At 40.4% G+C, this 12,413-nt stretch overlaps 1 protein-coding gene and 1 long non-coding RNA gene across 8 annotated transcripts in view; one reads left to right on the top strand and one right to left on the bottom strand.

The window, feature by feature from the left end:
* The window catches only part of INTS2 (integrator complex subunit 2), a 46,402-nt gene extending 42,202 nt beyond the window's left edge, over positions 1–4,200 (bottom strand). Inside the window, exons 1-3 of one of the 5 annotated variants that reach the window (XM_026517487.3) lie at positions 4,087–4,166; positions 2,532–2,838; positions 1,744–1,882 (exon numbers count right to left, since the gene is read on the bottom strand). In XM_026517487.3, coding sequence (XP_026373272.1) covers positions 1,744–1,882; positions 2,532–2,838; positions 4,087–4,105 — 465 coding nt within the window. In that variant the 5' untranslated portion in view covers positions 4,106–4,166. The other 4 variants (XM_026517488.4, XM_026517489.4, XM_048223681.2 and 1 more) reach the window with 4 other exon arrangements.
* LOC130544719 (uncharacterized) overlaps positions 3,729–12,413 on the top strand; it is a 40,084-nt gene continuing 31,399 nt past the window's right edge. Inside the window, exons 1-3 of one of the 3 annotated variants that reach the window (XR_008961243.1) lie at positions 3,729–4,333; positions 7,354–7,567; positions 9,142–9,341. This is a non-coding gene — a long non-coding RNA (uncharacterized LOC130544719). Of the gene's footprint in view, positions 4,334–7,353; positions 7,568–9,141; positions 11,887–12,413 lie in introns of those variants that run through there. The other 2 variants (XR_008961241.1, XR_008961242.1) reach the window with 2 other exon arrangements.

Raw genomic sequence — 12,413 nt, 5'->3', positions numbered from 1 at the left:
CTCCCTGTCCTTCTGCCACTCCCCCTGTTTGTGCTTGCTCTCTCTCGGTCAAATAAATGAATAAAATCTTTAAAAAAAATTTTTTTTGAAGTTATAGCTCAAAAAAGGCAAGAAATGGTAATCTGAAAAGCAGTATAACAAATATAAATTATATTCAATTGCAAACGAACTGTAGGAGAAACAAAAAATTAAAACGCTGGGGTGCCTGGGTGGCTCAGTCATTAAGCATCTGCCTTTGGCCCTGGGATCGAGCCCCACATCGGGCTCCCTGCTTGGCAAGCCTGCTTCTCCTTCTCCCTCTGCCTGCTGCTCCCCCTGCTGTGCTCTCTCTCTGTCGAATAAATAAATAAAATCTTAATAAATAAATAAAATTAAAATAAAAATGCAGATCAACAGAAGCACCTACTAACTTTTTAAAAAATTTCCTATAGTAGTTTCATCACACTTCCCATTTGCTGAAGAGTTCTGAACTGAAATATTGGAAACCTCCCAGAGAAAGGTCACTTATTTTACTAGATCCATCAAGCTAGATATTTTAAAAAAGGTATAGGAAAAATATTGATTAAAATTAAGACTATTGGTACAGTAGAAAAGAGTAGAAAGAAATAATTGTTTGTAATACAAAAATATTTTTTTAAAAGATCTGTAACATATATACTGGAATTAAAAAAACAAATTTTTAAAAATAAAAATTAAAAAAATAGTCTTAAAGACTATCTAAAACTGACTAACTGCACCCCCCAACCACCACCAGTATTTTCTTTGGAAACAGAATTTAGAGTTGTTTGGTCCACAGTTTATAAAACTAAACTTTATTTATTATAAAATAATGGACCTTGAAATTCTAACAGTAAATAACTTTTGCCTCTGAAACTCTGGGCTTAATAGGTAAGCCATCTTAACATGAAGATCCAGCTTAATTCTTTTTATAGTAAGTCCCTGACATGCACAAATTTAAATTCAGAGTTTCAAGTAATCATAATTACCCAAAAGTCCATGAACTAAGTAATCTATCATTTTGCTGACATGCAAGGTTGAATAGCTTTCATTAGTGTATAAGAGCAATTCAGTCATCTAGTGAGTAAGGCTAGGCAATGATCCTACGTCCAATTCACCTTTGATAGTCCCTATTCACTGTTACGTGAGATAATGAATGCTTATTCAGTGTCTAAAGGAATCACATACATTTTTCGGTTATGTTTTATAATATTTTATGAGGAAAATCATATCCAATAAAGATATTATCAAATTTGGTAATTTGTAGAAGTCTTGAGCTATGTACCGTTCTAGATACCAAGAAGCCATTGTATGGACTCCATACAGAAAAAAATCTCTACAGTAGAAAATGCAGAATAGGTATAAATGAGAGAAAATAGTAGAGAAAGAAAGATAGGCATTTAATATCCTTTTAAGCCTTTCAAAGGAAAACAATTTCAAAACAGAAATATGTGTAAAAGAGGATGCAACTTGCCTGCCTTCTAGCCTGTTTCTACTTCTTTTTTTTTTTTTTTTAAGATGTTATTTATTTGTTAGAGAGAGAGGGAGGACAAGCAGAGGGAGAACCAGGCTCCCTGCTCAGCAGGGAGCCAGATGCGGGATTCGATTCCAGGACGCTGGGATCATGACCTGAGCCAAAGGCAAGTGCTTAACCAACCGAGCCACCCAGGTGTCCACTCTGCTTCTACCTTCTATGTGTAAACATCAAATCATGCATATTCTAATGTGTGATTAAAATAAATGTACCTTGTTCATAATTGCCAACAGTTCACTAAGCACAAGACGCAATCGACGAGGTGAATCGCTGTGTTCAAACTCTAACGTCAATCCATGCTGAAGCTGTGATACGAGGATGCTCTCTCCACTGCCTCCTCCAAGTTTATGCCTAATAAAGTACAAATGTGTGAAACAACAACCATGAGAACACTGACAGAGAAATAACATAAAATTATCTTTTGTTGAAATAAACTACAGAAGAATGTATGAATTCTTTTCATACATTTCATGAATGTAATACTTCTGAAATACGAGTTTGCCTATTTCAGGGATTCACAACCTATATAAAGACTCCACCTAATAGTTAACACCTACTTCGATGAACAACAATGGCTCGCTATTGGATTCACAATGGGTAGGGAAGAACCAAACAACTGCCCAGAATTTTGGGAAATCAATGTAAGCTCAAAAAGCCTTCCCGGTGATTCCAACAAATACTTCTATTCTAGGGGAACTTACCCTACCCACCTCGCACTGAGAGTAATTGATATAATCAGTTTAGCGTGAATACAACAGCATATGTAGTCAAACTTCTCTCTACACATTTTAGAATATAGAATATAGAATTCAAGAGATCCTAGAATTTTAACTATAAATAGAAAAGAACTAAATGTTCTCCAAAGTTTCGAGTCTCAATTTTTTCTGGGAGAGTGCATTCAATAAAAAGTCCTAAAAGCCCCAAAGAAATATGTGATTCCCTCCTCTTTGGCAAATCTCAGTAAATCCCAATCCACATACTACATGTAATACAACATTACCTAAGCTGCTGTTCTTTGCTGGCATCCTGTTCTAAAGCATGAAAGTCCACAGACAACAATGCAACAATGGAGTTGACAGCTTCCACTCCAGACAGAAGACGAAGGATCAGTTTTTTATCCTGAGCCCAGCTTTGGCTCTGGTCAGCAGGAGCACAGAGCGCCATCCGCACCAAGCAGGGTAAGAGAAGTCTTAATTCCGGATCACTTAAAGATGCCAACCGAACAACATCCACCTTCTGCATTGCCTCAAAAGCAAAAGGGCTGACAAACTGAAGACTTGTACACTCAGCCATTATCACTGTTGATCCTAATGATTAAAAAAAAAAAAAAGTAGGTATAACTCCTACATGTATGAACGTCCCTCTTTTTAAACACCCTGAGAAACGTGGTCTATCTTTAATAGGCTCCTATGCTGGCTATGTTTCTGGCACAATTAAAGGCTCCCTGTGTTTTTACTCCCACCTAAACAATGAGAAAGAAAAGAGTACAATAATATCTCCTCCAGCCCTTGGAATATTCTGTTCTAATACTTATTTTGTAAAGAAGAAATATGAAGCCCAGAGAGATTAAGTAACAGGCATACAGTGATGACTGACAAGCTAGTGGCAAAATCCAAGGCTGAACCCTCATCTGCTAAATCTCAGTCCAAGACTTTCTCCACCGCATCAATCGTCTGAGCACCACGATGCAAATAAAAATGAGCAGTATAGTTAAAAATGTTCCTCTTCTACACCTCTTTAGTTTTTTATTATGTAAAGAACTGTTAGGCTTCTCTTTCCCACCCTCCACGAGTCAATGGAAGCTAAATCTCAGTAGCCAAAAGCAATGACAGAGTCAACGTTCTGGAGGCCACAACACTATCCTAATGTCCCTTGTGTTGCTTGGGGAGAAAAACAGCTGTGGAGGTGCAATTAGCTATGGGAGAAAGAGGAGTTCCACTTGGGCACTTCTCTGCCCTCACTAGTAATCAGAAGCCAAAAAAAAAAAAAAAAGGAAGGGAGTAGGAGGCCAAAGCCATCCCCTCTAAAACCCACAGACAAGCAAAATCGTGGGTTAACAGAGTCGTGGGCAGAAACGTTACTCTGTTTTTAAGCGAGAGGAGCTGGCCTTTTAACAGAGGGGCGGGCTGAGGGAGCAGAGGCGCCAAGACCTGTGTGTGGTCACAGGTCTCGCCCTCAGCGTAACGAGAACCAACTAGTTCCTCCCGCAGAGAAATGTACGGCCAGTGACCGACGTGGACCGGGGAACGCGCTAAGGCCTGAGAGGCGGAAGCTTCATACCTTAAGATTTGCCCTCCAACCTCCCTGGACCCAACACGGATTCCGCGCCCTAGAGGCGGGACGCGGTAGAAATCGAGAGCGCGATCCGAAGTTGGGCCTAGGCGAAAATCCCGATTCGCCAACCCTAGCTATGCCCTGAGTCGTCCCAGGCACCAAAAACCCAGACGCCGGGACCAATGGGGTCGGCAGTGCGATATGCTGTATGGGGACACCGCACAAGCACAAAGGAAAGACCCGCACTGAAGGGAGGGAAGAGCAGAGGGGGCTGTTTCAACCTGCACCCAGCACCTTCATTCATCCCCAGCGTCTGGCTCCCGTCGGCCACCGTACTGCACTGAGAGGACGGCCGGCTGCGAAAGGAAACCCGGAGACGTCGGCGTTAATGCAACGGTGCGCGTGCGCGGTCCCACCTCTTCCTCCCCGCAGTAGCCCAGCCTAATTACACCACCCTCCACCCGGAGATTTTGAATGGTGCTTCCAGTGCTTTCTCCAAAGCGTACTTACCGCCTGCGTCCTTTCCGAGTAAGTGATTAAGACCCTCCGAGCTACAGTTTCATCGTCACAGGATTTTTGTGGCACTTGAATGAAGTAACGTATGTAAAAGAAATGTTAAAGTTGTTTCCACTATTTGACCAGAACACTAATGGAATCAGACTGTACTCTTCTCTCCATCTCTGTCTATGCCGTCCTAGCACCGAAGTTCTAGAATCCTAGGATTTATAGATGAATTTGAAGATTAATATTTTCTGAGCTTTCTTCCGCTCTTGACTTCACACTCTCAGGGTCGGAAGTTAAACATCGTAATTTCAGGGTTCTGTACTTTAGGGTCAAGTGTTAGGGGATGGGAAAAATGGGTGGGAGGATCGGGAGGTACAGGCTTCTAGTTAGGGAATAACTCCCTTACAACACAGAAATTGCAGTCAATGGTATTGTAGTAGATGGTAGCTACACTTGTCATGAGCATAAAGCATAACATACAGAGTTGTCCAATCACTGTATTGTACACCTGAAACTAATGTAACATTGTATGTCAACTATACTTCAATTTAAAACCAAAAACTTGGGGTCCATTGATCCATAGAAAGTGATGGATGGAGTTTCAGGAATTGCCTAGAATCTGTAAAATTGTGAGTGCTTGGCACTTCTGGATAGAGGGTTCAAAACTTTCAACAATCTCTCAAAGGGAGTCTAAGCACCCAGAAAAGATTAAGAGCTACTAATCTCTATATATTTTCATACCATTTCTAGTTACTGGTACAATCAGTGTGCATTTAGCACCTTCTGTTTACCGGATATTGTGCTACAAACTGGAAACAAAAATATTTGACAGAGCTGGAACTTCATACTATATAGTTTCCAAGGCTTGCATAGAATGATAATCTCCTAATAAAATCTGCTTTCAACATTAAAAATCAGCAAAGGAAGAAGAGAACTAATGTGTGTTGCAGTGTTTCTCAAACTTTTTTCCACCTGACCTACAGTAATACATTTCACATTGTGACCCAGGACACACGTGCATATATACCCAATCTTTTTTTTAAGATTTTATTTTCTTAAGTAGTCTCTATACCCAATACGGGATCCGAACTCACAACCCCGAGATCAAGAGTTGCATGCTTCACCAATTGAGCCAGCGAGGCACCTCTATACCCACATTTAAATGGAACAAAATTTATGAAATAATACACGTACTACATGTTTATGTTCTATTTCTTCTTTTTTAAAGATTTTATTTATTTGAGAGAGAGTGACCAAGAGATTATGACTTGGGGGAGAGGCAGAGGGAGAAGCAGACTCCCCAACACAGAGCTCAGCTGGGAGCCCAACACAGGGCTAGATCCCAGGACCCTGGGATCATGACCTGAGCCCAACGCAGATGAATAACCAACTGAGCCACCTAGGTGCTCCCTATTTCATGTCTTTAAAGTGCTACTCAAGGGCACCTGGCTGGCTCATTCGGTGGAGTATGCAGCCCTTGATCTCAGGGTTTAAGTTCAAACCCTACATTGAGTATAGAGATTACTTAAAAATAAAATCTTTAAAATTTTTTTTAATTGCTGGTCACTACACACTAACGTTGATTTCACAGTTTTTTAGCTTACAAATTGGACATTGTCATTTTTAAGCTGATAATTAATAACATTTATTGAACACTTGCTAGGCACTAGTGTTTTATATCTATTATCTGATTTAATTTTCTGAGGTAGGTAATAGTCTCTATTTTATAATTGTGGGGAAATTGAGACCAAGAGAGGTTAAATAATTTAATCTACCTGGATGGTCATTTCACAGGAGGAATATGAAGAGAAATCAAAAACTGTTTTGAGGGGTGAATGAGAGGAGAAAGGGGGTGTGAACTAAGTAATTTTTAAGATCTCTTCCAACTCTAGTTGTTTATGATCCTGTGATCATTAATGGAGAAACAACATGCAGATCCATCTCAGTCTAAGATAAGCAGATCAATTTTCCCAACACCATTTGTTGAAGAGACTGTCTTTTTTCCACTGGATAGTCTCTCCTGCTTTGTCAAAGATTAGTTGACCATAGAGTTGAGGGTCCATTTCTGAGTTCTCTATTCTGTTCCATTGATCTGTGTATGTTTTTGTGCTAGTACCATACTGTCTTGATGACTACAGCTTTGTAATAGAGCTTGAAGTCCAGCACTGAGATGTCAGCAGTGTGGGTTTTTTTTCCCAACATTTCTTTGGCTATTCGAGGTCTTTTCTGGTTCCATACAAATTTTAGGATTATTCGTTCCAGCTCTGTGAAAGAAGTTTATGGTATTTTGATAGGGATTGCATTGAATGTATAGATTGCACTAGGTAGCATAGACATTTTAACAATATTTGTTCTTCCAGTCCATGAGCATGGAACATTTTTCCATTTCTTTGTGTCTTCCTCAATTTTTTTCATGAGTGTTCGGTAGTTTTCTGAGCAGAGATCCTTTGCCTCTTTGATTAGGTTTATTCCTATGTATCTTGTAGTTTTTGGTGCAATTGTAAATGGGATCGACTCCTTAATTTCTCTTTCTTCTGTCTCATTGTTAGTGTATAGAAATGCAACTGATTTCTGTGCGTTGATTTTGTATCCTGCCACATTGCTGAATTCCTGTATGAGTTCTAGCAATTTTGGGGTGGAGTCTTTTGGGTTTTCCACATAGAGTATCATGTCATCTACAGAGTGAGAGTTTGGCTTCTTCTTTGCCAATTTGGATGCCTTTTATTTATTTTTGTTGTCTTATTACTGATGCTAGGACTTCTAGTACTATGTTGAACAACAGTGCTGGTAGTGGACATCCCTGCCATGTTCCTGACCTTAGGGGAAAAGCTCTCAGTTTTTCCCCATTGAGATGATATTGGCTATGGGCTTTTTGTAGATGGCTTTTTTGATATTGAGGTATGTTCCTTCTATCCCTACACTGTGAAGAGTTTTAATCAAGAAAGGATGCTGTACTTTGTCGTATGCTTTTTCTGCATCTATTGAGAGGATCATATGGTTCTTGTCCTTTATTTATGTAGTGTATCACATTGATTGATTTGCAGATGTTGAACCATCCTTGCACCCCAGGAATAAATCCCACTTAGCCACAAGCAGAAGAATGAAACTGGACCATTTCTATATGCCATACACAATAGACTCAAAATGGATGAAAGACCTAAATGTGAGATAGGAATCCATCAAGATCCTAGAGGAGAAAACCGGCAGCAACTTCTGTGACCTCAGCCGCAGCACTTTTTGCTAGACACGTTTCCAAAGGTAAGGGAAACGAAAGCAAAAATGAACTATTGGGACTTCATCAAGATAAAAAGCTTTTGCACAGCAAAGGAAACAGTCAAAACCAAACAGACAAAAACCAAAAGATGACTGACAGAATGGGAGAAGATATTTGCAAATGACATATCAGATAAAGGGCTAGTATCCAAAATCTGTAAAGAACTTATCAAACTCAACACCCAAAGAACAAACAATCCAATCAAGAAATGGGCAGAAGACATGAACAGACATTTCTCCAAAGAAGACATGCAAATGGCCAACAGACACATGAAAAAATCCTCCACATCACTTGGCATCAGGGAAATAGAAATCAAAACCACAATAAGATACCACCTCACACCAGTCAGAACGGCCAAAATTAGCAAGTCAGGAAACGACAGATGTTGGCGAGGATGTGGAGAAAGGGGAACCCTCTTAAACCGTAGGTGGGAATGGAAGCTGGTGCACCCACTCTGGAAAACAGTATGGAGGTTCCTCAAAAAGTTGAAAATAGAACTATCCTATCACCTAGCCATTGCACTACTGGGTATTTACCCCAAAGATACAACTGTAGTGCTCCAAAGGGGCACCTGCACCCCAATATTTATAACAGCAATGTCCACAATAGCCAAACTATGGAAAGAGCCCAGATGTCCCTCGACAGATGGATAAAGAAGATGTGGTATATATATACATACAATGGAATACTACTCAGCCATCAAAAAAAATATGAAATCTTGCCATTTGCAATGACGTGGATGGAACTAGAGGGTATTATGCTAAGCGAAACAGGCCAATCAGAAGAAGACAATTATCATATGATCTCACTCATATATGAAATTTAAGACACAAAACAGGATCATAGGGGAAGAGAGGAAAAAATAAAACAGAGAGGGAGACAAACCATAAGAAACTCTTTATCATAGGAAACAGAGAGGTGCTGGGGGGGGTGGGGGGATGGGGTAACTGGGTGATGGACATTAAGGAGGGCATGTGACATAATGAGCAGTGGATATTATATAAGGCTGATGAATCACTGACCTCTACCTCTGAAATTAATACATTATATGTTAATTAAATGAATTTAAATTTTAACAAAGGAGAAAAGGGTGCCTGGTGGTTCAGTCAGTTAAGCATCTGCCTTTGGCTCAGGTCATGATCCCAGAGTCCTGAGACTGAGCCTGTGTAGGGCTCCCTGCTCAGTGGGAAATCTGCTTCTCCCCCTTACCCCCCCCCCATGCTCTCTCAAGTAATTAAATAAAATCTTTTTTTAAATTTTTTTTTAAGATTTTATTTGAGAGAGTGAGAGCATGAGCGGGGGAGGGGGCAGAGGGAGAGGGAGAAGCAGACTCCCCGCTGACCAGGGAGCCTGACTCAGGGTTGAATCCCAGGACCCTGGGACCTGACCCCAAGGCAGCTGCCTAACCAACTGAATCTTTTTTTTAAAAAGGAGGAAAAAAAAAAAGAAAGATAACAGCAGAACACACCCAGCCCAAATAAGATAGAGTGTAAATGTACACTTATATTCTTCCAAGTCTCCTTTCCTTCTCTTCCAATTCTTTTTTTTTTTTTTTAAGATTTTATTTATTTGTCAGAGACAGAGCACAAGCAGGGAGAGTGGCAGACAGAGGGAGAAGCACATTCATCCCTGTGCGAGGAGCTGGATGCGGGACTCATCCCAGGACCCTGGATCATGTCCGGAGCCAAAGGCAGACGGTTAACCGCTTAACCAACTGAGCCACCCAGGCATCCCATTCTTCTCTTCCAATTCTTCTCAGTGAGTATCATCCACTACCCAGAATTGCTCAAGCCAGAAACCTGGAAGTCATCCCAGGTTCTAGCCTCTCCCCACTCATATCCACGTAGTCAAAGTCTTTTCAAATCTACATTGCAATGTTTGCCAGTGAAATCATTTTGACAATCATATAGAACTCAGTGAAAAAAGATTGATTCATGAACTTCTGAGTTTTAGATCTGCTTCCTCTGAAGCTCATTCCCAAATTAAATTAAAATCAATTTCGAAACTTCTTTTATTTATAATATTTTTTTATTGTTATTCACCATACAGTACATCCCCGGTTTTTGATGTAAAGTTCGATGATTCATTAGTTACGTATAACACCCAGTGCACCATGCAATACGTGCCCTCCTTACTATCCATCACCAGCCTATCCCATTCCCCCACCCCCCTCCCCTCTGAGGCCCTCAGTTTGTTTCCCAGAGTCCATAGTCTCTCATGCTTCATTCCCCCTTCTGATTACCCCCTTTCTTTATCCCTTTCTTCTCCTACCAATCTTCCTACTTCTTATGTTCCATAGACGAGTGAAACCATATGATAATTGTCTTTCTCTGCTTGACTTATTTCACTTAGCATTATCTCCTCCAGTGCCGTCCATGTTGCAGCAAATTTGAGAAATCGTTCTTTTTGATAGCTGAGTAATATTCTATTATATATATATGGACCACATCTTCTTAATCCATTCATCTGTTGAAGGGCATCTCGGCTCCTTCCACGATTTAGCTATTGTGGACAATGCTGCTATGAACATTGGGGTGCATATGGCCCTTCTCTTCACTACGTCTGTATCTTTGGGGTAAATACCCTGTAGTGCAATGGCTGGATCATAGGGTAGCTCAATTTTTAACTTTTTAAGGGACCTCCACACTGTTATCCAGAGTGGCTGTACCAACTTGCATTCCCACCAACAATGTAGGAGGGATCCCCTTTCTCCACATCCTCTCCAACAATTGTTGTTTCTTGCCTTGTCTATTTTTGCCATTCTAACTGGCGTAAGATGGTATCTCAGTGCGGTTTTGATTTGAATTTCCCTGATGGCTAATGATTTGAACATTTTTTCATGTGTCTGTTAGCCATTTGTCTGTCTTCACTGGAAAAGTGTCTGTTCATATCATCTGCCCATTTTATGATTTGTTTATTTGTTTCTTGTGTATTGAGTTTGAGAAGTTCTTTGTAGATCTTGGATACGTCTTTTATCTGTAGTGTCATTTGCAAATATATTCTTCCATTCCGTGGGCTGCCTCTTTTAAGACCAATGTGATACTGAGTCTCATTACCATTTCTACTCACAAAAAGATCTATTTGATCAACTCTGGTGACTTTTCACATTTTATTTTTTGAAGTTTTTATTTATTTGAGAGAGAGAATGGGAGTAGGGGCAGAGGGAGAGGTAAAGAGAGAAATCCTCAAGCAGACTCTGCACTAAGCGCAGAGCTCCATGTGGGGCTTGATCTCAAGAGTGTGAGATCATGACCTAGGCCAAAATTAAGAGTCAGACGCTTAACTGACTGAGCCACTCAGGTGCACCTTTTTTTTACATTTTAACATCTCTGAAATTAGGATGTCTTTTAAAAAATATTTGAGAGAGGGAGAGAGAGAGTGAACGTCTGCAAGTGGGGGGAAGTGGCAGAGGGAGAGGGAGACAGAGGATCTTAAGCAGGCTCCATGCCCAATGTGGAGCCCAAGGTGGGGCTCGATCTCACAACCCTTGAGGTCATGACCTGAGATGACGTCAAGAGTCAAATGCCTAACTGACTGAGCCACCAGTGTGCCCCTGAAACTGGGATGTCTTAAAATCAGTAGAGTAATTTACTTAGCATTTTTTATGTTTTAGTGTTACATAAAATGTCTTACAATTACCGTGTTTAGATATGGTAAAACATGTTGTGTAGTCCTATACTTCAGGTCAAAATAGCAGACTCCTTCCTAAGTGAGGTAAGTATTCTCCTCTGACTAGCTTACTCTTTCCCACTTTAGCTATTTTTCAGTAAGACTAAGGGGAGGAAGAAAAGGAGAAACAAAAAGAAAGAAAAAACAATACTGTCTTTCAGGTATGCTAGGTGTAGATTATTGCCAAGTAAACAAGCTTCAAGAAATTAGAAGACCTGGGTATTTAAAGGAAGACCAATATTCTTTGGAAAGAGAATTGTAGAATTTCAAAGTAAAACAATCTCAGGAGTCATCTAGCTTCAGTTTTCTCACCGTGGAAATTTTTTTGAGGTTTTATTTATTTGTCGGGGGCGGGGTGGAGAGAGAAAGAACACAAGCAGGGGGAGCAGGAGGTAGAGGGAGAAGCAGGCACCCCACTGAGCAAGGAGCCAGATGTGAGATTTCATCCTGGAACTCTGGGATCATGACCTGAGCCAATTGTTCAATTAATTATTAATCATCCCAACTACTAAAACACTTCCCTGCTTTGGGATAAGGCTCATTTCCCTAAGGTTGCACTCAAAATTAAGTTGTTCATGCTCGTGACTTCTTAATTCTGGCTTGGACTCCTGCATTATCTATCTATCCCACCATAAGCGCCTTTTTTTTTTTTTTTTTTAAAGATTTTTATTTATTTATTTGACAGGGCACAAGTAGCTAGAGCAGGAGGGAGAGCTGAGCAGGGAGCACGATGCGGGGTTCAATTCCAGGACCTTGGGATCATGACCTGAGCCAAAGGCAGACGCTTAACTGACTGAACCACCCAGGTGCCCCATAAGCACCTCTGTTTTAGTCTATTGGAACTGCTTGTTTCCCAAATCCTTCATGGTATTCATGGACCTTCTCCCCACCCGCCATTCCTTCTGTCTGAAATTCCTTTATTCTTTATGTAGTATCTATGTATTCTTTAGGTCTCACTTCCAGTGTTTCCTTGCTAAGAAATCTTTCCTTGACAAACCACCTCTTCATTAAAGTATCCCTCATTGATGTTCCCAAGACACCCTTTGCTTCCTTCTACCATAGTACTCCACATATTGCACTATATTGTTAAAACTTGTCTCTCCTAAAAACAAAACAACAAAAAAACACTAACCAACCAAAAAACAAAAACCCCTCTTCTCT

The sequence above is a fragment of the Ursus arctos genome, unplaced genomic scaffold (assembly GCF_023065955.2).
Source record: "Ursus arctos isolate Adak ecotype North America unplaced genomic scaffold, UrsArc2.0 scaffold_24, whole genome shotgun sequence".
Lineage (NCBI taxonomy): Eukaryota > Metazoa > Chordata > Mammalia > Carnivora > Ursidae > Ursus > Ursus arctos.
This window is presented reverse-complemented; position numbering and strand designations above follow the sequence as displayed.